This window comes from Numenius arquata, chromosome 3 (genome assembly GCF_964106895.1).
Source record: "Numenius arquata chromosome 3, bNumArq3.hap1.1, whole genome shotgun sequence".
NCBI classification, from domain to species: Eukaryota; Metazoa; Chordata; class Aves; order Charadriiformes; family Scolopacidae; genus Numenius; species Numenius arquata.
Window position 1 is genome coordinate 15,548,173 of NC_133578.1, and position 26,063 is coordinate 15,574,235.

The window sequence follows — 26,063 nt, forward strand, 5'->3', positions numbered from 1 at the left end:
GGAAGAAAAATGCTGAGTTTATAATTTTTAAAAGTCGTTTTACTTTTTGTCCAATGTTTTTGTCATTCCAAAAGGCACCACCTCTCTTCAAAACCTCCAAAGCCAACCCCAGAGTACCTGCAGTGATTAAGGCCATAGCAGAGTACTTACGCCAGCTGATGGTTGGTACAAAACCAGGTGGCCGAATCAGTTGGTGAGAAGGGAAAGGCTCCTTGGGGAAGGAAGCGGCCAGTCACTACTGACAGTCAAAGGCAATTAGGGACTCTAACCTCTAGGCTACATCTGTGCTGTCATATTAGCTCAGGGCCTGAGGCTCACTATGTCTGTGCCAGCTTAGTGTGGCTTGTGTCCAAAGGAGACCATTTCATTACTGCAGAGGACTGGTTCATGACTAGTTTTCCCCACAGACATTTCCATGGAGCTAGTGAAGCCTCCTGCTTGTATGAACTCATGTCTGCACTCTCAAAGGCCCATCCGTAGCTGCAGTTATTTAAGGTTCACTGATGTAAAAACTACTCTGAGAAGTTTCTCTGGAAGATCTTGTGTTAAGACTTTCCAGCAGATCAAGCTGCGCACACATGTGATGTACAGCTATTCAGCTGCTCATCTTATTTACAACCATATTATCAACAGCTAATTTGATTCCAGTTAGATTGTAGAGCCAGCTGCCCTGTAAGCCAAGCAACACTGATAAACAGCACATTAGTCTGCAGCAATGCATTTCTGTGCTTGAAATGTGCGATGAAACCATTTCAAAGCCGGTGGGCAAATGCAGACTGTTGATAAGAAACCTGCAGAACAAGAGACGTTATCACTTTCAGCTGATAGTGGCTGACGTACAGGAGTACCTTGTAGCAGGTGAATGAAAGCCGCAGATCTGATCACAGCATAATTCCAGAATATCCTCAATGTACAGGCAGCTCTTCCAATCATGTAATGCAGTGTAGTTCTATCAAAGTAATACATCTAATTTCTGCAGGTTTGAAACATTATCTCGACAGATTTTGATTTTTACTAGAACACTGAGGCTGACAGGCCTGAAATTGAACTTGTACCACTTTGGAGAGGCTATTTCTTTTATTAAACTGCCCTTCAGACCCAAGTCCATGCAGCAACAGTGGAAAGATTTGACTGGCAATCTGCTGGAAGTCAAACACAGTGTGAATGGTTCCATTGTTAGCTGGATTTCTTTTCTGTTTGAGTTGTGTCAGTGTGGTTTTTGCCTCTTTTTTGGTGTGGTGTTTGTAAGAAGTGGGTAGCACTGGTTGAGTAATGTAAAAAGACCCATTTCTTGTCATTTTTTCAGGAAGAACTACGTCACATGCATCTGCAAACCAGAATTAATTGATTTATATTTTATCAGCTCAGATTGGGACACCTTACCATATTAAGAACTGAGATCTGAAGATATATTTTCCCTAACTTACTGTCATCATCTGTGATGATCAAGTGTTGAAATACATTTTGTGGTTGATACATAAGCAATCTCACTGATTTCTTCCAAATATTCATGGACCGCACTGGATCCTGCTGTGAAGAACAGCTAATAATACAGACTATCCCTGCTCCAAAGAATTTGCAGTTAATTTTCTGAGGGGGAAAAACATGTTGGCACAGGTGATGGACTGCCAGAAAGTGTTCATCAGCATCATAGGTGGCAGTTTCAATCTAGCAGGTACATAATTATTGCTAGGCTTTCTTGCAGGCAAAAAGTCATAAGGTAGAGATTAGAAAGAGGAAGAAATTGAATGCTCGCAGGCATGAATGAGTGACATGGGAGAAAGCAATAATGTGCTTGTTTGAAAAATATAAGGCTATGGCCAGAGGAGTTTGACATTTTTGACAGGGCATATGCCAGAGTCACGACAGGTAGAGAGGTTGAATATATGCCATGAAAAGCAAAGGTAAATAATTTACATTTGATGCAACATTTGATGTAGACAGTGGCAGGGCAGAACAATAAGTTCATAGAAGACATAGCTGGGACAGTGTTTGCATGACCATGTTGGATAAGTGGGACAGGATTGTGTCTGTCATGACTGAAAATGGGTATAGTTGAAACTCAAGACATTTGGATGAAGCAAAAGTGCACTTCTCAAGGTACATATAAAGAACTAGCTGGGTCTAAACATGGCCATAATATAATCTTTCTAGAGGCAATCAATTTTCTGCAAACCTCAGGTATCCTCCTGCTTGCTCAAAATACCTTCTGATCCTGAAAGCTCCTGAACCAGGAGCAACCTACCTGATCCAAATGAAGGTCCACCATTGAAAGGGTGTATGGTTGTGTCCTGTTAAATACCTATTCTGTGGCAGACAAGTTTCACCCTGAAGTCTCATCTTGTCGTGCTTCTGTTCTCCTGTTCTCTGAACTTTGTTGTAAATACAAGTAAAATAGTGCTAAAACCCATTGGTGTTTTCTGGGTTGCAGTAACATATAGGAAGAGTCTGAATGTTTTCTAAACAGGTTGTTTCTTTCTTGCATAGCTTATTGCCTGATGCATGAGTCCATTTCTCTGTCTAGTAACTCCTCCTTCACAACCTGCCACATGTTGAATTCAAGTATTTTGTTGTTGTTGTTTTTTTCCCAATGGGGAAAGAGAATTTGGCTTTACCTCTCATCATTCCAGTGCAATTCACATCTTCTTGCTGGCTAGTTACAGCACTGACTAGCAATTGTGTTTTCATCTCTGTACTATCTGTAGCTGTGAAATTCTAAAGCATATGTTATTGCCTTGCTGTCATGAATGCATGTGGACGTGCAATTTTATAGGAAATATAGAGCTCATGCTGACTGTCCCCGGTACTCATTTCACTGCCCACACTTTGGGGAAACTAGGAGTCATGGAATAACCATATACGATATTAAGTCAATGGTAGGTGAGTTACATTTGCTTGTGTATGAGTTATGTGGTGCCTTAGTTTCTCCACCTCTGTTGGAAATAAGATCCAATTTGCAGGTATATTAGAAAGTGTGTGGTCTATATCTATCATCTACTGAAATGGTATGGATTCTTTCTTTTGAAATTACTGTTTGCTTACTGCTACTTGAGCTGATCTGTAGCTAAGACAGTGCTTTAAGGATATAATCTTATTTTGAGTTGTAAAATGCAGGGGTTTGCTTTTTGGTTTATTTTTTAAATGTGCTTCACACAGCTTGCATTTAAATAGGTTGGAAGATTAGCTCAGCTGAAGCCTTTTTAATGATAGATACTTCCAGTTTCTACAGTGTGGTGGGTAGCCTACTGATCTATCAGGTATTGGAGTAGTCTGATATCATCCAGATAGATAGGAGAGGATTCTTTATGTAATAACGTGTGAACCATAGCAGATAATAGTGTTTGTTTTCTGTTTTCCTCTTTTAGATAGAAACACTGATGTTAGCTCACAGCTTTGGGAAAAGGCCTGGGTGGGATTCAACTCATCTATTTTTTGCTGTCTGATACTGGCATCTAATCTAAGATAGTAGTCTGCTCTCTATACGTATATGTAACAGAGAATGAGCTATTTTCAGAATTTGACTAATCTCACTGTGAGGGTGGGTGCTCATGGTAAGTTCATGGACCACCCCTGAAACACACCAGTCTCTGTCTAGAGAGGGAGGCTGTCTTAGGTTAGACATATAGTAGGCAACTGAAGCTAGATAAGAATTTTAGTTGTGTATATATATAAAGAGGAACAGAGGAAGAGGAATTACAGGCATACATATATATATACAGAATATTTTTAATTGAAAGGTCATAGTTTAAAACCTGCATAGTCATCTCTCTCATAGTGTTAGTTCTCCTTGCAATTATCATGTGACAGTGAAAGCAGTAGACCAGTGTAAAATGGCCCTGAGATACAGAAAGCTATAACTTTATTGCAAGGTAATGATTAGTAATCTTCTCTTTCTATGAGTTATATTAGTCCCTTAGAAGCCTCATCTTCCCCTTCTGTATTTCTATTATTTTTATATATGATAGTTTTCAGATGGCCTTTAGTCTTGAGTGTATCTTTTTATTCCGAAGAGTGCTGAACGTTAATATAAAGGATGATAAGAAATATAAAATAATGGTTTTATTCTTCATGTTCTGGGGATGTAAACATGTCCCAAAGCTTTGCAAGGTGATAATTAACAGAATGTAATTTAATACTGCATATTTGCTTTGGTGTGTGATCTATCTTGCACATACAGGCATGTGTCTTATTGGCCTAGGTAATTGCTGGAGGAAAGATCCATCCAATAATGGAAATGTCATATAGCCGTTGATATGACATAAACTTAACATAACTTCAGGCTTTGAAAATGTATTTTTAATATTAATATGCTTACTACATATATCATTTTTGATCTGAAAAGCTTAATATAGCGTCAGCCAGATCATCAACACTATTGGAGCTACATCTTAAAGTGCCAGCCACGGATTTGGTAATTCTCCCATGTTCCAAGGTACAGAAATACGTACACAGTTTACTGACTGGGCAAATGAGGTTCAGAGAGTTTGTCTGGCCCATGTCTACCAGTGAGTCTGGTCATGTAATTTACATACCCTGAGTAGCCAATTTTCCCGTGTGAGATTCTTGGGGTAGGTTTTTTTCCATGTATATTTAAACGCATTGGTGTTCTTTGATTAAACAGAACACATTTCATATTTGTGTCAAGCCTTCAGTACTGTACTTGGTGTTCCTGCATATTTTTGTTCATGCCATGCTTCTGGCATATGAGTTTTCATTGTTTATTTTGTAATAAGTTACTGTCTTATTAATGCTTTCCCGTCAGTTTGTGTATCTGTAAATTGTACATTTGCATTTCTCAGCAGTGTTCATTTAAAAAAAAAAAGTTTTTCCCGTTGCCTGACATTTCCTTATAAATACCACAGAGAATATCCACTTTGGGACTTTACTGCAGAACAGAGTGGGTGGAGACTAACTCAATCCCTTTTGAAGCCTGCCTGTGTCAGGTGTGACCAACACCACAGGGACACCAGTACTTTCAAGAGCAAGGTTGAAATATCGTGCTTTGCACAGTGTCCTTCAAGTCTTTGATTTCTCCTTTGTCTCCAACGCTGCTCTTAAAATGGTATAGGTCTCCCTGACTGCTTTCTTGCAGCAGCAGGACTTGCAGGTCACCCTGCACCAGCACCAGGCAGGGGCCGCTGGAGTACGTGACTGACACAGCCGCCTTCAAACCTCAGCGGGGAAGCGACAGGGGAGGACAGGCTGACATGGCCTTTTGTTCCTCGGCCAAGGGGAGCCTTAGCTTGACTTGTAGGAAATTGTCTAATTCCCAAGTGTAATGTAAGGATCCCTCCCAAACATCCATTTAGGTGACACTGTGGTAAAAGTCATTTTAAAGCTATCTATGGAAATAACACATTCTTTATCACACGAGTAAATACATATTTTAAAAAGGAAAAATAAGCCATCTGTCATCCAGGCACATCACAACGAAGACTGCATTAGCCTGTCAACAACAGAGCTGTCAAAACCCAGTTTTTGAGAGTACAGATTTCATTTTCTGGCATTTAACAAAACAATTGTATCATAAGGGTGAGAATGACGATCATTCCCAGAATTCATTGCCTGTACTAATCCCTCTGCTATTGGAATGTAAAGAGAAGAAACCTCCCATTGCACATTGCTTTATTTGTTATTTAGAAAAATCTTTGACTGAACACTCATTACTCTGAGTCTGTAAGAACAAATCTGTCAGGCTGAGGTAGACAAGAAGAGGGTGAAACAGTCATCTCCAGTATGCCTTCAGGAGCTCTGAGCGTTTTGGTGAGGTGCTTAATTCAGTCTATGTTGACATTTGTGCATATCAATTTGTCCAAGGTCAGTCCAGGGCTGGTTGCATATTCCAAACTGAATTCCCAGCTTTTATTTGCCTTTCCATTCTAATCAGTAAGTTTCCGCCTCAGAATACAGTATTAATTATTATTATAGGGGTTATTATTACTCTTTGCATCTAAGGTACAAAGAATTACAAAGCAATGAAGTGAGTCTCAAATGATCTGGCAGTATGTATTCTGCCTACAGGTTTTCATGACTGGGCAGTTGTTGGGTGTGGTGAAAGCAATATGCATCTCTGCCACATTTTACCTGGGGAACAAAAAATGTCAGCTCATCCCAATGAAATAAAGAATTAAAGTTCTTTAGGTCTCTTTAACACATTTTATATACTATATCACTGTAAAATGTTATATCCATCTGAGAAACTGAAAATTATCAACTACATTTATTAGGGTATGAGAATCCAATCTACATATAGCAATATTATGGGATTCATTTTGGTAATCATAACTAGTACAGCTCAAATTCTGAATCTCCATCTCAGAGTATTTGCAAAGAAATGTGTGTGATCAATTTCCAAAGTAATTGGAAATACAATAGTAAAGAAATATTAGGAATTTTAAGGTTGACTTGTAAATAATTTCAATTTTGGAGAAAAATTACGTAGGTATTCATTAAATTTGAGAAGTACAGAGTCCTTTGATTAAAAAAACAAAACAAAACCAAAAAAACCCACCCGTAATTGCTTGTGATTTGGAGTTTATGCTCTTCGTTGTATCTGTACCAGTAATGTACTGCTGATGGAGGGGAGAGAGGTTTACCTTGTCTGGTCTCCCAGTACTGAAACTGAAGTCGCGGTATCATTGTGACCTTCATGTTGAGTCCAACAGCCAACACTATCTTAAATATGGGTAAGGTGTGTGTCTTACTGGATGAATTAAAAGTTTATTCATCCATTGAAGATAGGAGGCTTTAAATATATTGCTTCCTGTGGACTATTTGTAGAAGTCCTTTGCACAAAGAAGTTTTCTTTTTTTTTTAGCCAAAATGCAAAGAGAGGTGAAAAATGAGATTAAAGTGGTCTGAGAGAGAGGAGAGGTTTTATTAGTTAGGAACATGGGGGCAAAGGAAACAGAGCTCTTAAGTGCTCAGGAAAGCTGAGGCCAGCTAAAGGCTTATCTGCCAGGGAAACTCCACAATGGAACAGTGAACGTTTGCTCAGTGAAGGCTCTCGTGGAGACTGCAGGTGAAGTGGTGAGGGCAAAAGTAAGATTGGAAGCCAAATGTCAATACAGTAACAGGTATGCAGTGAAAAACTGAATAAAAAGCTGCTTTATTGGGTACAATGGAAGTTTGACCTTGCAAATGTTTGTGCCCAGACATGTGCTGTTAAAAGATTTCAACTACAGCAGGGATACGATCTCTTCTGGTCTGTCGACTGTAATTAAAACAGTTGGATTAACAAGTTCAAGATACTTCAGAGAGCTGAACAGTGATGAAATTCCTCATTTTTAAAACTTGTCAGGCTCTTGCAGCATATTGAATCAAGGCTGAAGTTTCAATTGCAGAGCCAAGCTAAGAGGGACCCCAGCCCTGTCGGGCCTGACTGCAGATAGCTATTGTGTGTGCTCTGGCTGACCAGCCGTAAGGGTCTTGATGCAGGAATTAGAAAATGAAATTTTGGAGTAGATTTTGTACAAGAGGTCAAAATAGATTATTATAATGACATTGAAATCTCTTAATGCCTTTCTAGCATTGAATTCTGAATCATGGATCTGTAGCTTGAATCTTGATCAATCAAAGTGCGTATTTATACTTTTGCTAGTATGCTTCTGTCGGTTATGTAGTGTGTGGCTTGAAAGAATATGGGAAGTATATATTTCAGATCTATAATTTTGATTTTTGAGTTCATGAATCTTTATATCTGAGGAGATACAAGAGAACATGTAGAATTGGGTGATGTTCATCTGACTTGGGATAAAGTGTTTATTTTATAAATGCTGATCAAAGTTTCAGAAACTGTTTCGTAAGCACCTGGGAAGATGAGAAGTGAGAACTAAAGGAAAAGGTGGCCATTGTGATCAGTGGGTAAAGCAGTGTTCAAAATGAATGCTCTGATGGGATGAGTTGTTGATCTGAAAAGCTAGTTTAATTTCAGATACTTAAGACTGAAAGAGATACCTGAGGGAGAAATTGGGTATACGTGTTTCACAGAGGATTATAAGGCATTGGGAGATAGATATCTTGAACTCTGTCAGTATTGTGCATGCCTGAACACCATCAGCACGGCTCATCCTAGGAGGTAAGCAAGAGCGCAAATAGTACTTGGGGATAGAATGGTGCTCTCAGGCTGCATCAGTTTCAGCAGTTAGCTCTGGGAGAATTTTAAATTTCTTTGTGAAACACAGCAGTAGCCTTTAAAAAAATTCCTTAAAGAGCACTGCAAAAATGTCAGCACAGGGTCCAATATTATAGCTTATAAGTGATTCTGGGGAAAAGATGAAGAAAAAAAAAAAGGCTATAAAAGACATCTGGTCTCTCTGTGACCAAATTAAACAGATATTTCTGATGTCCAGTTTCCCTTACTAAGTCTGGGACCTTGGAGTCGAGCTGTTGCTTGTTTTGTCCTCCTGGAATAGCCACTGTTACCAGCAATAGCCCATCAGCCAAACTCTGCCCGTGACACCTTTTACACTTTGTGTTTTGCCTTGTGCTGTAGTTTACCCTAATGCTTTTACCTGCCATACCTGACTGTCAGGTCCAAGCCATACCTGCAGGGGGTCAGCATGGGTTCATATGCACTGCTGACATCTCTTTCCATTGAGCACTAGTGTAATGCAACCCCGTGAGGCAAAGAGCTCCATCCCGACTGCCTGTGGGAACTCGGTGGCAGGAACTGCAGTGCTATTGCTACATGGCAGTGCAGCTCGTTCCTAAAGGGCCTGAGGAAACGTGGCAGGGGCTGAAAGTCATAAACTGTGATTTTCAGTTGGTTCTGGCTCAGTGAAACAAATGCTGCTGGAAACTATCATTTTATCTTCAATGGCTGACATAAGTCAAAATTAGTCCAAAAACAGTGTGAGACGGTTTGAGAAGGAAAACTGATCTTGCTTCTCTGAGACAGATGACAACTTAGAGGTTTCGTTTTTGAAATTGTGTTTTCAAAAAGTGCTAATGAGGAAACAAGCTGTGCATGGGCAGCCTATAAAGAACATTATTTTTGTTGTTTTGGTCCCATTTTGGTGGGACTTGAAAGAGTGAAAGTATAAACAATATTAAAATGCTTCACAGAAAGGAATAAATTCATTATTTTTTTTTTTTTAAATTTAAAAATAATGCTTGAAAATTGTTGATGGGATCTACTCTTAACTGATGAATAAGCCTACTTTATTAAAAAAGTACAGTTACTGCAAATGTTTGACTTTAAAATGTACACATTTCTCAACAGTTCCATAATTTCACTTGGTGTTTGCTTTTTGAAAGTGAGGCCCTATTACATGCATAAATGGTTGGTGACTCTTTAATGACAACTACAATAATGGTTTCCTACTGTTCCCAAAAGGACCACATCTCCATCTACATCAGAGAAGTCTGGCACAAAACGGAACATAAATCTGAAAGCAGTTTTCAAAGTTAAGGCTCTGGGGTCTTAACAGTCACAGCTGACTGTTCGTCTGGCTTTTACTTTTGTATAATATTTCTGATTGCATAAAGAGAAGAATGACTGCAAAGAGATCTTGTCTTTCATTGAACCATAAAGACAGCTTCAAGTTGTTGTCACTGGAGTAATAGGGCCTTTTTCAGCAAATGGAATTGCATAACTTTATTCTGAAACAAGCGATCAGCTCAGCCTGCAAAGACGTTGAGCGGAGCTCGGAATGGATGGTGCACTTGAAATGTCTGTGGGGGCATCTATGTGCCACTGACTGGAAAACAAATATAATTTTCTCCTTGATGCATTATACAGCATAAAATAGCAAAAAAGAGAACTAAAAGCAATGGCCCATCCAGTCTAGTAGTATGCAGTACCATATGCTTAAAATACAGGCATGTGAAACTTTCAGCATGCAGTTAGAAAATAAACTGTCCACAAAACTAGCTTTTCTCTAAGTCATGATAGTTAGAATGTGTTTTATGTGCTAGAGCTTGAAGTTTATAGCTTTTTCCCTCCCTAGTATTTACTGCTGGAATTCTCATATAAGTAAACAGAAAACATACCAGGATGAATTTTCTTCTGGCAGACATAACTGTAGTTTCACTGAAGCTTGTGCATCCTTTCAGATTTATACCAGCTGAGTACCCCTAGCCTGATTTCTAGCTCTATACAGACTTTTTTTTCCAAAGTTGCAGTGACAAAGGAACCATCTAAAAGTGAGTAGATCATCTCTGTTTGCATCTACCCACATTATTAATGGCTGAATCTTCACATCTTTCCTTATTAATTTGAAAAAAGTATATCTGGGCTCCAGCCAAAATGACTGTCAAGAAGAAGCAAAATACTCAATAAGAAAAAAGTTTGTGATGAAGAATGAGTTTCTAGCTGTGCCAGTTCACTGACAACATACTAGTTTTTTGTCTCTGCTTCTTGCACCATCCTTTGTCTTCAAAAATACTCAGCAAACAATTCAGGGGAAGCAATTGGCATATTCCCTAATGAGATAAGATAAAGTGTCCTGTAATGATGATGACAGCAAATTCACTAAGTGAACTGCAGTTTGAGAACTTTGCAAATTGATCAAAGCATGATTCCTTGATTGCTTACTTAATCGCCTGTTACGGTCTCTTTCCTGACCCTCCATATCCTACTTGCTTTTGTCAGCACTTCGGTGACTGAGGGACTCTCTGTTAGCCCCTCAGGTTGTGAATAGTGGAAGAATAGGTTCTGGTTTGGGGATTTTATTTTATTTGCATTTAATGTGTACTGTTGGCCAGCTATCAGAGGAGGAATTTAGAGATCTTCTGGACTCCTACAGTGCTTTCTACATCAGGCTAATGACTGTCAGGAAGACGTTTTCTTAATTCTGTTTATTATAGGATGGATACTAATTAAAGCACTGTCTCACCAGGTGCTGAGTACCTTAAACAGCTTCTTAACTCCGGGAAGGGAATGCTGTGCATATTTAGCACTTAGTGATGTTCTGCCTGATAAATATGTGTGGTCAGGAGAGAAATGTACAAGGGTAAAGCATATTTTGGTGAGTGGTACAAGTGATTGACTGGTGAGACTCTTAATTCGTAGTCAGTTTGGGATCAGAGACCCTAGAACTGTGATTATATTTTGTTGGCAGAGTGAAGAAATATCCAAATTTCAGTAAAATCTGAGTGATGAACTATCTTGCAGCATTCTTCAGAATAATAGTCAGACAAGGCTACTTCAGTGTCGTGGTTTTGGCTGAATTTACCAAAACCGGACCGGCAGATGGCCCTTCCCCCCCCCTTCCCCCCCCTAAAAGAGGAGAGAGGAGGAGAAAGAGATAAGGAGATTCAGAAGTTTAGAATGAACTAAACTACTTTAATGAAAAATTAATATTAAAATAAAAATAAAGAAGAAAATAATGAAATAGATACAATATATACAAAACCGTATCAAGCTCCCAGGATGTCAGTTACATCACCGGCAGGCACTGGGGAAGTCCCAGACTAGACTCAGTGACGAATGGGAACTGGATTCCAGCTCTGGAGTCAGGAACACACGGATCGGGATCAAAGGCAGATGAACAGACAGAGTCCTCTCTGGACGTCGGCCATCGCAGGAAGGGGGCTGACCCTTTGATCCCTCAGCCTTTATACTGAGCATGGGGCAGATGGGATGGAATACCCCAGTTGGTCAGGTTTGGGTCACCTGTCCTGTCCACTCCTCCCCACTGATGTGACCCCTCTACGTTTTTTCCGTTTCCGACCCTCTAAGGGGGCAAATAACGAAATTGGCTGACCTTGGTTGTTATAGCAATAAGTATAAGCAAGGGCCTCCCTGCATGCCATTCCTTGGCATGGAGCATAAACATTGGGCTTATCACTCTGAGAACGAGCAGTTTTCTCCACAATATGCCGTTAATTTCAGAGAGTTAGAGGAGGCCTAGCTAGGATGTAAAGTTACAGAACAGAAAATTGGTTCGGTTTTACTTCAAACCGGGACATTCAGGCTGACCATTTAAGCCTTTCTGGAATTTATTTCATTAGAGAAACTACTTTTAGGGAATGAGGGGAAGGGAGGGGTGTGAATTCATGCATGCAGAAGTGGGAATGAGGAACTATTCCTCCTCCTGGTGCAGGGCAATTGCTGCTTTCTGAAGGAGAGTCTGGGACTGGGCTTCAGAAGTGGCAAGGAAGTGCTCTCCCTGCATTCAGCCTGCAAACCTCCAAGTTCTTTCCAGATAAAACGCACTGGGAACTTTGCAGTTGTGTTTACAACCTCGACACAGCAGATATTGTGACATATCAAGTTTAACTGTACTGCTCTGCTGCCTGAAGAGTGAGGAGCTTGGAAAAAAGATTTGCAGTGGATAACAAGCGTGATATGCACAAATTCCCCTGAGTATCTCCCTATCTGTGTAAATCCAGTGTTTGCTGTATAATGATGTACAAATAGTAGATAAAAGTGCTCTTAAAAGTAAAGGGTAAGAAAAAGATAGATTTGACCTTGCAGGAGCCAAAGATGATGTCCAAATATATTTCTGTCTGTTCTGCTACTGGTAGCACTCAATAACTTACTTAAAGATTAGAGGTAATTCTGTTTGCTTGCATTTCCGTTACTGTGACTTCCACATAGCTGTCTCTTAGGAAGAAAAAAAGGGAGTCTTGATCTATCTGCCAAGTAAATCTGGGTTTTTTATTGTACTTGTTAACATTTAGTTGAAAAACAATATGCTGTTATGGAGAATATCCTTGTTGGTAAAGTCAGGTAAGAGTTTAAATGGGTAGAAAAAAAGTCAATCCTCCTGCAATACCATTTAAGGTTACTGTTGTTCAAGATCCAGGATCATACATGTGACTTTCTGATACCTCATGTGAAGTGACAGTTCTAATATCTTGCCTGGAAACATGCCTCAAATACAAGTAATTGCACTGACCTGTGGGAGTTTTTTATCTCCTGTTCTTGCTCTTGGAGAACTGCTGTGCTTGTTTTATTGACCACTTGGATTTTCCTGGCCACTAATCCTCCAAAAGAAGAGTATTGATAAGCAGAAAGGAAGAGTTGGTTGTATAAAAATAAGTCTAAAACAAAAAGATGTCACCATGATGGAGACCATATCTGAGCTTGAGCTTTTCTGCTAGAGGACAATGGCTTGGTTTCATTCAGGTTGTAGATGGTGGAGGGGTTTATAGATGCCTGTTAACAATATCCTGCAGGGAAGCTGAAGACTGGCAAAAATATCTGTCTTCTCTAATAAGAAGGGTTGACCACATGCCTAGGTAGTAAATGGTGTACATGTGTGTATATATGTATGTCTTTGAAGTATCAGTATGTGGATGCATATAGGTATCACTCCATAACTAGATGGTGGCACGTTTGAAAGTTCATATTAATTTACTTAAGTATTTACATACTTTAATCCAAAATAAGGCAAATACCCATATCTTTAAAGCCAGAATATATTAGGTTTAAGGAAGTAGTTAAATACATGGCTAATTTTGAGCATAGACTCAGGTCCAAATGCAGTAAACTCTTTCACATGCTAATCAGAAGCAAAGCAACAGTTTATGTTATGACAATGATTAAAGCAGTGCTCATGTTTGAAATGTGTCTGTCTGTTTTCTCCTTGTTTATGTGATACAATCTCTCTCTCTCTCTTTTTAAGCCATCTATGAACAATCTTGTGAAGCTTACCGACACCAAGGGAAGACGTCAGGTTTCTTCTACATTGATTCTGATGGAAGTGGACCACTTGGACCACTCCGTGTTTTTTGCAATATTACAGGTAATGACCTAACATTGTCTTTGGTGCTTTATGTTACCTCTAATGTCATTGGGATGTCTATTATTGTATTACTAAGAAGACCCCACAATCACGGGTGTTTCAGTAACGGGAAAAAGGAGAGAACTGGTAGTAACTGAGGTTCCACTCTGAGTTGTTTCCTTAAATATGGTCCATGTAAAAGTGATTTTTAAACTTTAAGTTTGAAGGACTCACCTTGTACTGTTGCTAGGTGGTATTTACTATGGTATTTGCACCTTTTAAAGGGCACTGCTGATGTATTTTTCATAATATCATAACTTTTAATGAGATGTGTGTATTTTTTACTAAAGATGTAGAAACCTACAATTCAAACCTTCTTTTGTAACTGGGAATGGTTTCTCTGCTTTACTAGAACACTAGATCTGGGAATGATTATTAAAATACTTGCACTGAGCTAGCTGTAAACCCTTCCAGTTTGACTTGAGCAGGAATACCACCCCTTATATGAGTGTCCCAGAGAATAGGAATCCTGATCGTCCTGGGTATCTGTATGGAGGAGAAGACTCTAAGGAGGAGGAACACCAAAGAGACAGGTAGCGGAGCAAGAGCCTGGCAAGGTGACCTGTTGGTTGAGACTTCTCAACCTTAATGTTCTGTAGTTCTAAAATAAAAAGTGTTTCAAATGAATATACCTGTCTGGCAAATTCTCCCCTTAAGTGGGTCCTATTTTGTATATAGGACTGTCATGCAAGGTTATGAAAAAGTATTACATAGCCCATATTGTGGATTGGGGTAGATGGTAGAGCATCCTTTCTGCTTTTTATTTTTGAAATGGAGAGGAAATTTCCTAGACTGTCTCCTGTTTGGCATTTCTTTGCTTCCTGTGGCCAGGTGCAGATGAAAGAATATTTTATTACCCCTTCTAAATTGCTAATTCTGGTTGAGCTTCTTTACCACATATCACCTCCACACTCAGTCCTGAAAACAAAGGACTCAGGATATTCATATTTTATCCTTAATCTTCTTCTACTTAAAGTGGCTCAAATTAAATTTTCATTTTGATTTAATTGGGCAATCATTATGTTAATTAAATGCACACCAGTTAATTATTAAGTATGTTTTTTATTCAAGTGTAACAAATATTTAATAAGATGTGTCTTCTTCACTGTTGTTGAATCTCGTAAGAATTGAAAGAGAGTTTCACCTTTCTGTCTGAATATCCTTCCTTGATCTCCAGTATGGGAAATGTGCTCATTTTTATTATTTATCATATAAATATGTGTGATCAAAACATTGTCAGTGCTTTTTATCTCTGCTGAAGAAGTAGGATTTTTGACAAACTCCTTGCAGAAAGCATCTGCTTTCCTCAAATAAATTTTATCTGGCAGAAATCCAGAAGGCATATACCTGATTTTCTCTCTATCTGTAATGAACTTGCTGACATTCTTATTTTATTTTGGTTACGAGAAAAGTGGAGGTGGGGAAAACTGACAGACCTCCTAGCCTGGAAAACTTTTTCTTTTCTGTATTTCTTCTTTCCTCCTAGATGTCTCATTTGAGGCAGGGGAAGGTCATTTGTCACAGGCATCTCTGTTATTCCTATTGCATAAAAGAGGACTGAAGGACAGAAAGAAATTACTATTTTACAGTTGTCCAGAGAGTTTGAGTTACAATTGGGGTATGCTGCTGTATCATCTAAATGTGATTTGAGTGCCTTAATCAGAACAGCTTCTTTTCTCTCTGGGAACATACCTTATTGTTATGCTGATAATAATTGTTTACAGTAATAGATTAAGTGCAAAGTATAGAAAAATAACTCGACTTTACTGCATTTATTACTCTTTTCAGGTAATGCTTCTGTATATTTTTCTGAAAGTATCAATATTCAATATTTCTTTTTCCTGATGCAATGAATAATTCAACTTGAGACTTATTACCACACGACATCAAGGAGGCCAATGTATCAACAGAGAGGGAGAACCCAGGCTGGGAACAGCCCCAGTCTTGTCTGATAGATTCAGAAGGTGCAATTAAACGTGCAGGTTTAGTTGCAGCTCCCAGCTCAGGTACTTGTGAGGCAAAGATCGCTGGGAAATGAGAGAGAGTTTCAGGAAAACTTTTTGCCTTCCCTCACTTCCCTGGGTATCTGTTCACCCTCAAAGGCAGAGGTGGATTCCTGGGCTAAATGAAGCTTTGCTTTTACTCAAGCTGGCAGTTCTTTCTATATACAGTTCAAGAAGAGGTAACCTCTTTATGCCCAAAACATGTTCAGGCTGAAGAATTTGGAGGGGAAATGACTCATTTAGTGCTTTTAAAAGTAGAGATGCAGCGAGCTAATGACTTCTGGGAATTACAGTGCCTTGAATCTGTGAAGGATGAATTCAAAGAAGGAATCAGATCATCAGAAATGAGCAGCATCATTGCATTTAGAGAACAGTGGTGTTCCTTAATGTTCACTTCCATTTGTTTAAAATTCTCTCTAATTTTTACCTGTTTAATTGAACAGAGAGGGATCTTGTTTGTAGCCAGTTATTAACCAGGGCAAATTAACACCAGCTTTGTCGCATATTGGTGTCTGGTCACAAATGTCCAATATATGATGTGGATATGGGAAGTATCAACATTACAAGTCAATTTATTATGTCTATGGTCCCAGTGATTTCTCTGCAGCCTGTCAACTTTAACAGCCCACTGCTGAATAAAAACCCTGAAGAAAGCAGAAAATTGTCATTGTGTGTGTTGAGAGGGAATTGGACAATCATACAAAGACAAAGAGGGAGAGAAAAATAAGGGAAGGGAAATTTTGCAGGGGAAAAAAAAAAAAGAAGAAAAAAAAAAATAAAGCCAATTTTCAGCATGGCAAGAAATTTAAAAGTAGACTGTCACAGGATATCTGATACCAGAGTGGATAAATGTATTTATTCATTGTCTGGAGAAGTGGCTGAAAAAGCAAGGTGACAAAAATTGTAGATGACATACTATTATTTAAGTTGGTCAAGAAGAGGGAAGAGTATGTGAATTACCTTAAAAGGATCTTATCTTGAAGACTGTTTATCTCTAGTAGAAGTAAAATATGTCATTGAAGGTTGTCAGGAACAGTAATTTACCTAATTAAAGGCATAGAAAGATAACTGTACAAAGAGAGGTTAAAAGTAAATAATCCAGGGCTATTTAGATTGGGAAGACCCAAAGTGAACGGACCTCACTGACAGAAGAGATTTTCATTTGCATTTTCTTGCAATAAGAATAAAGAGACAGTTCAATGACATCGAAAGACAGCAAACTCAAAATTAGATTAAAAAAAAAAAAAAAAGACAGCACCTTATTAACATAATGTTTTCTTCACCTTATATACCCATTACACACCCAAAGCAAAGTCACTTTCACAGGGAAATTCATCAACTGTTAGAAATAATAAGTCCACACCAAATATGAGTGTGTGTGTGAGAAGTTAATTTGGGCATGTGTGCCCAAACCATCATTGTGTGTAGGTGGATGCTATGTGAGACGCCATGAGGATTTGTGTGGGTCCATGCAGGGATTATTAATTTGGAATCATAGAATCATAGAATCGTCTAGGTTGGAAGAGACCTTTAGGATCGTTGAGTCCAACCATCAACCTAATACTGCCAAAACCACTACTAAACCATGTCCCTAAGCACCACGTCTACCCGTCTTATGATTGTGTTCAGCATCATGAGAACATGGCTAGCCTGTTCCAGGCCATCTGCATGGGAATGTGAACTAGCTCTTTTTGCCTTACATGGGTTCTCCCATCACCCATGATGGTCTACACCCACGCTTTTTTGCATAAAGTACAGAGAGAATGTATCTTGTCATGCTTTGGGGTAATGAGCAGCCACCAGCGCTGGGAAAGAAATTTTCCCTGTGGGTGGATAGTTTGATAATTAGTCCAGTTGAATTAATCTTCACTTCCCACTGAAGTGACTGACAACAATCAATACAGAAAATGTCTAATGGGTCCCTGAACCTCTGGTCTGGCAGTCTTCCTACTATTGTGAGGCTTATGCTTTTTCTCTTGTTGCTTAGAAATCTATTGATCTGTCTTGAGTATGACTTAAATGCTAATAATCATATTGTCCAGTGTAAATTCTATCGACATGCAATCTACATCCATGTACTTGTTTTGCAGCCCTGTATGGAAGGAGTTTGTAATGACCTTTCCTCCTCTCCTCTGGAGTAAATTTTACCCTTGATATCTCAAAGATTTGCTTACAATACACTTGAGTCATTCTGTCACCATACTTCTTTACTGATGCTGTTTTACAGTATGCCAACCCTAGGCTATAAAATCAATAATGCTTAGAAATTGCCATGACGAGATCAATGGTTAATTTTATCTTGGCCAGATAACTGTCCAATCTTCAAATAGCTTTCTGCTTTTTTTTTTTTTTTTTCTTTTTGGCACTTTTTTTTCTGTAAGGGCGTAGATTGGGGAAAGATGAATCCTTATTTCAGCTCTTGTTGCTAGTCCATGATCTGTTTTTGAAACTGCCATAATGAAAAAATCATTAATGAACAAAAATATATTTCTCCTTGTTGCAGATCATGTCTGTTTTGCAGTCTCATCTCGAAATGCAGATATTGCCTATTTTTCTGATGCAAAAAAAGCAAAACTTTATCTTCTCTGTCTCAGAAAACTGTATAGAAACTGTTTAAATCTCAAAGTAAGAGATTCTATAAAGATACAAAGGATATTGCCAAAGTTATGCTTGCAACTTTTTATTAATTGCCTCTAGCCTTCTTTTTTTTTATTCAGCTAACAATGATACAGATTTTATTCTTCCATATAGTACATATTCTATGGCATGTAAAGAGGGTTGAATTCAGGAGGATACAAACTGTGTTGGTACCTGAAGTCTAAATACTTTAAGTATCTGAATAGTCCCACTTACCGTATGATATTTGGACGGCTTTTTGAGGAAAATACTGTAGCAGTTCAACTTTACTCACTTTGCTGTGAACAAGGAACAGACTGGAGTAACAAAGAGATGGACTACTACAAAGCAGAGATGCATAGACCTCAGTCCTTGCAGTAGGGATCCCCATTGGTGCTCCCAACTGGTACTACTGTCCACAGCATCCACCTTTCCCTTTGTTTTCACACAAAAATCTCAGTTCATCTGCTTTATAATTAATTAATCCATTTTTTCCATTACAAATCATCTTGTTTTACTTTGTATAGCAATTACACTGATAAAGAAGTCATCTTGAGATTCAACCCTTGTTATGTTTCCTGTGGACTTGGTAGTCTCTCAGATGAAAATGAGGTCTGCCACTGGTTAGGCTGAGGCAAAAAGAGAAAGGAGAAGGAAGAGGTCATGCCCTTAATTCTGGCTATATTACCTGCAACTACGTAATTGTGGGACAAGAACTTAAATGGTGAAACTCTTTGAGATTCTCAGAATGAGCTAGATAAGATTTTGAACTTTCTAAGGAAGCTTTTGGAGTGCCTTTTTTGTTATTTTTGTTGTTTGTCTGACTTTTTTTTTTTTTTTTAATGAGTATACCTTGCAGCTTACTGTCTGTAATTGTGATTGACTTCATCACTGGAGAAAACAACAAATGGGAATCTTTTACAAATTATTTAAAACTGCTTAGATTAGAGATTGCCCTGGAACATGTACAGTTTATGCCCTCGAACACTACAGGTCTTTTGACACACAGTAGTTCTGACAATTTATACATTTATGTTTTGAATTTTCATTAAGTATTCCAGAACTTTATAAAATGAAAAACTTTTAGTACATATATTATGTCAAAGGCAGCATGCTGTCAACAGCTGCCTTGCCATTTTCAGTGAAATTGTTCTGTTTCTGATGACTGTCACAGCAGAAGTCCTGCAGGCCTTCTTCACTGTCACGCTTGCAGGAGGTCCCCGAGGAGGTTTTAGTATAGAAGAACATAACAGTAGGTATTTTCCTCTAGCCTTTACCTTTTAATCAAGGGTTACTGCAACTTAATCACTCTCCTGCCACATTTGCAGTCCTCAGAAGTTAGAGGTAAGCTGTGGCTCTCTAAAAGTCACTCCAGCTGTCTCAGTTACAAGGAGTGGATCCATTTGCCCCAGACATAGGAGTCTAGTGCCATGTTGGAAACATGCAGATGTCCTGGTGCTGCAACAAAAGAACAGCAGGTCTCCTGTGGGCTCCACTTCTTGTCTGCCAGGCTCATGCAGATGTCTGAGTCGCTGCAAGGCATATGAAATAGCAGAAGAGTGATTATGTTGAGTCTCTCAAAACTCACCTTAGATGAAGGAGGTTGAATCAGAGAAGACTGCACTGGTGTAGCAAGTGTGAGCACAGTGGACAAGTGTCCATTTTGTACTAAGAAGTAGTTCAGCAACTGCCTCTTCCCTTTTTTGAGAGGAATATTTCTTTCTGCTTGTTATAGATACCCTGTATTAGAGGAAATATGGAAATGGAGAGTCATCAAGAAGTAGGCTGGCAGGATAATGGTTTGCCATCTCTGGGCTTCGGCACAGCATGGATGATGAGAGTGCAGTAGAGATGTCATTCTCATCCATCAGAGCCATCTGGCATGATCAGTCTGCTGATAGAGACACCTCGCACCATGGGCTCAGAGTGAAAAGACTTCATGTCTGGCGGTGTAAGAGAGTTGGGAACCCAGCTCTTCCCTCTCTGCTAGGGCTGGGACAGCAAGTCTGTGTGGTCAAGGGTGTGGTGCCTTCCTGGTGCTGGCTACTGACTGCCAGAAAGGATTTGCAGATGGGGAAGGGTCCCAGGCACAGGCATCCCTGAGGAATGCACACGGGCAGGTGCAGTCGGCCAATACCATCGGAGAGTGGGCTGCATGCAGGACTGGGGGGACAGGAACCCCCCCCGAATTGTTTCCATGGAAATGCATTACAGTGCTTCTGCACTGGCTGGAAGTGGCTGAATCAGAAACTAGGAGGAAGCTGATGAGCACAAAACAAGCTGCAAAAGCACATATTGCTGGGTCAGCCAGCAGGAAAAAAAAAAAAAAAAAAAAGTAGATAGAAAAAAAAATGGTTATGTTTCATCGGAGACTCAGAAAACATCTCCTTGGAGTCAGTAAATTAAAGCTGTTTGTGATAAGAATTGTTTTTTGAGGGGTGTATGTTAGAGTGGCTGGGTTAAACTGCCACTGCAGCTGAAAACAGTACAGTGTTCAAGGGAGAGTGTGTCTTTTGTATGATTACTCCCATAGTTATAGGTACAGCTTTCAGGGCAATATTTGGCATTCAGTGTAGAACACTATGAAACAAATGCATCATATGCGCTCTCAGAGCAATTTTTCTCTCTCTCATGTAGCACTTACCGTATGTTTTGCTTGTTGGCAATTTAATCAGTCTGAATAATCTTGTTTTGTGACAAACCTCCTAAATCACAAAGGAGTGATGCAGTTTGTATGGGTGAAATGTGCTCCACAGAGATATTTCAAGTTGAAGAATAAAAATGAGAATTAGACAATACAGAACTCATTGAAAGCCAGTTTTCCAGCTGCTCTAATTTCCCACAATTTAATTTGTGTGCCGTCAAAAGCAACTTGGAGGTTTCCAGCAAGATGATAAAACTATGGGTGAGGCTAAAATAAGGGTCTAAAATGTGCTGAATGCATTGCAGTCCCATGCTCTAAAAACATCTCCTAGGACCAAATACAGACAGCATAATATCCTAGTAAATTGGACCATTAAATAAAACTGTGAAGTCATAAAGCTGTTGCATTACCCTGAAATTAAAGCATTGTCACCTTTGAATTATGGAACAATTTAACAAGCATTCAGGAAATCTGCTTTTCAAGGCCGCATTTAACTATTCCTAGTTATACAGTAGAAGATGTGGCTGCACTCTCCTACTGGGTTTTGAATGACTTTTATCTTGTGTGTGGTTTGAAATTTTACCAAGCTGAGAAAGTAATAAAATAATCAAGTGGAGTAATAGAAGGTAAAAATAAACAGTGACCTTTGCCTAGAGAACAGGTTTTTCATTTTCATTGCAAATTCACAAGTGCAGGGAGAGCTCATTAAATTGGGTAAATAGGAAAAATATATAGTATGGACAGATGTAAAAAGATAATGATAACTTCTTTGTTGAAATAAAGGAAAAGAGGGCCTTATCTGTGTAGTTTAACAGTTTCCAGATATGGAAATGGCTAGAAGAAGCCAATGGCACTCAACTGGGTTTGCATCTATGATTGCAATGTCACTGCCTAAAAATATAATGAAAACCAACTCTGGATAGGGAAAGAAACAAATTTTTGAATGGAGGTATGCTCGCTCGTGCCTGTGACTTTCATTTCATTAGATCAGTGAGCCATATATATTTTTTGAGCAAAACACAGGTCTGATCTGTAAAAGTATTAAGTGTAACAGATCAGGCATATGTAGATTAGGAAACATCTGAAACGTAACTCCAGGATTCTTCCCTTCCACCATTACTCTGTTAACTCTTTGTTCTGAAGTACTTGATAAATCACAATTTCTGTGAGTACAGAAAAAAACTTGATTTGGTTTTCCTTTCCCTTTGCAATCTAGAGGATGGAATATCTGCAGTTAGCTTCTCATTTGTAAAAGATCCTGTGGAGAAAAGCAGTTCTTGAATGTCTAAGTTCAGATCTCAGAGGGACAGCTGAGTGCAGCTGTAATGATAACAAAACCACTGAAAATTAATGAACAGTCACAGAGGAAAATAAGAGAAAGACATGTTGCATTATCTGTCCAACACACTTGTTAATGAGTGTCTTGTCCAACCTCCTTTCAAATATGTCAGTTAATTACATTTCCAACGCTTCTTGGGAAGAGTGTTTTGTGCTATGCTACTTTTAATAAAATTTTCCAAATAATCCTTCATTGCTTCTAAATTGCTAGATCTTGATACTTTTAGCTTTTGAAGTACTCACACAGCACCCTTCCTGGTGTGCAAGTACACAGCCTGGAAAGCAGTAGTGTTAACCACTCTGAAACTCTAGCTTTGGGCTGTTGTACTTCCTGAGCAGCATTGTAGTCACTATTGTGAGCATTGCTTTTGTTGTAATTTCTCAAAATTATGTTAATAACCCTCAGTGGGGAGGAGCTTATGACTGCCCATCTGGAGTTTCATCATCTCTTGGTTTTACATCTCACTTACAGTATCAGTAACTTAATGTTTGTCTTTTTAGTAGACTTTTGAGTGAAGACAGGGGTTAAACTTCTACTAGCTTCTGTAAGAGGGAAGTTAGCTCACCCTCAACTGCTTCTGAAACATCCACTCTGTGTCAATCCTTGAGAGAACAAAAGGAAAAAGAGAGTCTCTGGCTGATAAGAATCGCTACTTTCAGATGTACAAGATATGTGTTATGAAGTCATTGAATTATATCACGTTGGAAGCAATACATTGTGCAGGACTGTGCAGGGTATTGTGCTACAGTGTTGACTGTGATTACAACCACTGGGGCAACTTTTAAAAGCAATAAATTTGTAATATTTCTTGTGATTTTAATCTAACTTTCCTGTATCACACATTGCAGCAGTGTTTTATTGAGCTTCAACTCAAAAGACCCACAAGCAGGATCCTGGACTCAACAAGAACCACAGAATTACAGATCTGTGCACAAACTCTTTCTGTCTACCATCACAGAAATGATTAAAGCGTTGTGAGTGAATGTATGGCTTCCTGAGCGTAAACTGTCCATACAGTTAGTGCCATACATTACTGGAAGAATAATTTATCCATAACGTGCAGCCAGGTCTTAGAACAGACCTCTTTAAATAGTCTCCAGATGGTTTTTTTACTTGCCTGTCATCTGAATGCCTCCATAATGACAATCCATTAAGTCATCTGAGTGTTTCTGCACAGATAGTCCATTTAGGATTTTTATACACCTATTAGAGTTCTATTGAAGTAACCTGTGGGATATTTGTAGCTCAAGGAAAACAATGCAATGCAATATAATGCAGTGGCCACAAAGCTACTCGGCTCATCATGCCACTGTATTAGGGAGTAACTGGAAAGCTGATGCTCTCCAAGAACTCAGATCAGGTAATCTGGTAAAATCATCTCAATAACTAAATGCACAGTTTTTAAGATCAGTTTAGAAAAGATCTGATTCAGTGTTATCCAAGGTTTCCCTGTTGAAGCATGAATAACAAAATATAAATCTTTTGTCTGGATCTTGCCTGTTTCTCCATAACTGTCTGCAGGTTTCTGCAAGTGAGATTGAAATCTTCCTCTGATCAAATTATTAAAATATAATTCCTTAATTTTTTTCCCTGTTAGTATCAGGTATCCTCCCCGGGCAAGCAGGGCCTTTTATAAAAAAGGAATTTACTGGAATTTACCTCTTAGTAACATTGTGGAGCACGTGCAGGGCTCAGTCCTGTGAATCCTTGTTAAAGAGTTTGCCTGTTACTCTGGATCAGCTCATCAGATTGGCCATTTAGGCTGTCCTTGTTATCTTGGCCATTGCTATCTCATGAGAACTAGCAGGGAAGCAGCCTCCCTGCTAAGCTAATGGCTTCTAATTGCTATGTTCTCCTTATCAGGCCAACCCCAATGCTGGTCATTAGCTGGGTCGTGAAGCTGTAGGTTGTGCTTAAGCCTAGATTCTGCTTTCTGTCACCTATGAAATCCCTTGTCCTGCTGGGAAATGCAATGAAGGAGATGAGAATGTGCTCCCCAGTATGGAAAAGCATCAACATTTACAGTTAACTACAGATGCCAAGTCATATGTTGTTCTATACCATCATCCAAGCAGGGCATCACTCAACTTATATGTAGAAAAATCTGAGAACTGAGTAAAACAAATGATTTGACTTCCAGCTGGGTGGTAGGAACATACTCTCAGTTTCAGCTTTTGGGAAAGAGTTTGTTGTTTCTGTTTGTGGTGAGTTTGTGTGAGTTCATCAGCTGCAGTTCTCCGCTACCATTTGTTGTTATAGCAGTGTGGACTGTGGTCTCAGGTCTCAGCTGTGTTTGCAGAAGATGAGTGTTACCATTATGAGCCATACTATTATGTCTTTTCTCTCAGGAACAAAGCCAGTAGAAATGTATCTAATTTTCTTAATATACCTGGCAATAGAAGATGCTGAAAATGTCCCATTGTTCCCAGGGAGCTTGTAGTTTCTCTCTTGCCCAGCAGTCTCTCTATTGTTTGCTCGAGCTCATTCAGGGAGAAACAGCTCTGTGGGCTACACTGACCTGTAACAGGTCTTCATCACAGGGTGACCGTTTCAGAGCCCAGGGTCCTGCTGATCTTCTCTCCAGTGCAGTAAAGTGTTAGATTTCAATGGGGTTTGTTTTCCTTGCTTGTTGCAAGTTTTTTGCTGTTAACTTCCCATTCAATCCTTTTTCAGAAGATAAGATCTGGACTACAGTGCAGCACAACAACACAGGGCTAACCAGAGTCCAAGGAGCTGGTCCGGAGAAGCCGTACACCACATCCTTTAACTACAACAGCAGTGCAGAGCAGCTTGAAGCTGTGATAAACAGTGCAGAGTACTGCGAACAGGAGGCAGCCTACCACTGCAAAAAGTCACGTCTCTTGAACACTCCGAGTAAGTGCCATGATCTCAAATCTTTCCTTGTTAACTCTTATTGATTAAACAGCAGATACAGGCCACACTGCAACTGAGGAGAAAAAAAACAAACCACAAAACAAAACGAATAGTAACAATACAGAACAGAGTGAAAAGCCTTTGGCCTTCTGGGATATCACTGTTCAGTGCCTGTTCTCAAATGCAAGAGGGTCAGAGCTCTGCAGGGAAGTTTCCATTCTGTAAGTTCATGTGTACAAAGGCTCTGAAAGCTTCTACAATGGAAGATACTACTTAGAAACCACAAAAGCTGTATTTAGCTCATGGTAAATGGATGCATTTATTCATTTAGGTTTTTTAACTGTATATAAAGATAGAAAGAATTCAGGTGGCTCCAGATGATGTTTCTGAAGAGGAGGGGTGTACCCTCTTCTGAGTCCCACAGCTCTGAAGGTGATGATTGAGGTGCTTGGTGTCACCATTTCTGGGGCAAAACTAATTTTCCCCTCATGATAGAAGGAATAAGGTTTTTTTGCCCTGATTTAATTTAACAACATGAAGAAAGCAGAGGGTCTGATCAGTTTGTGTCTGTGGTAGCAAATTTCTACTGGCTACTCAGGATGGCTGCCTTCCACTAAACCCTCTCTTGGGGTCAGGATTCTATGTTTGCTTAGCCAGAGAGATGAATGCTATTAAGGACAGGCTTCTGAATGTCTTCAGAATCTCGTCTGGTTACTTGTAATGTCTGTATGATCCTGGTGATTCTTTGATTATTAGGAACTCTTAAATTTGTTAGTAGGTTAGAAAAATCCACAGAAAGCCTTAAGGGGAGATTGCAATGGGAGTTCCTATTGTGTTAAAAATACATTGCCTAA

General features: G+C 39.2%; 1 protein-coding gene across 1 annotated transcript in view; it reads left to right on the forward strand.

The window, feature by feature from the left end:
• Positions 1–26,063, forward strand: part of CNTNAP5 (contactin associated protein family member 5) — a 401,323-nt gene that overhangs the window by 290,974 nt on the left and 84,286 nt on the right. Inside the window, exons 12-13 of the mRNA XM_074145684.1 lie at positions 13,575–13,694; positions 25,009–25,209. Of these exons, the coding sequence (XP_074001785.1) occupies positions 13,575–13,694; positions 25,009–25,209 (321 nt within the window). The remainder of the gene's footprint in view (positions 1–13,574; positions 13,695–25,008; positions 25,210–26,063) is intronic.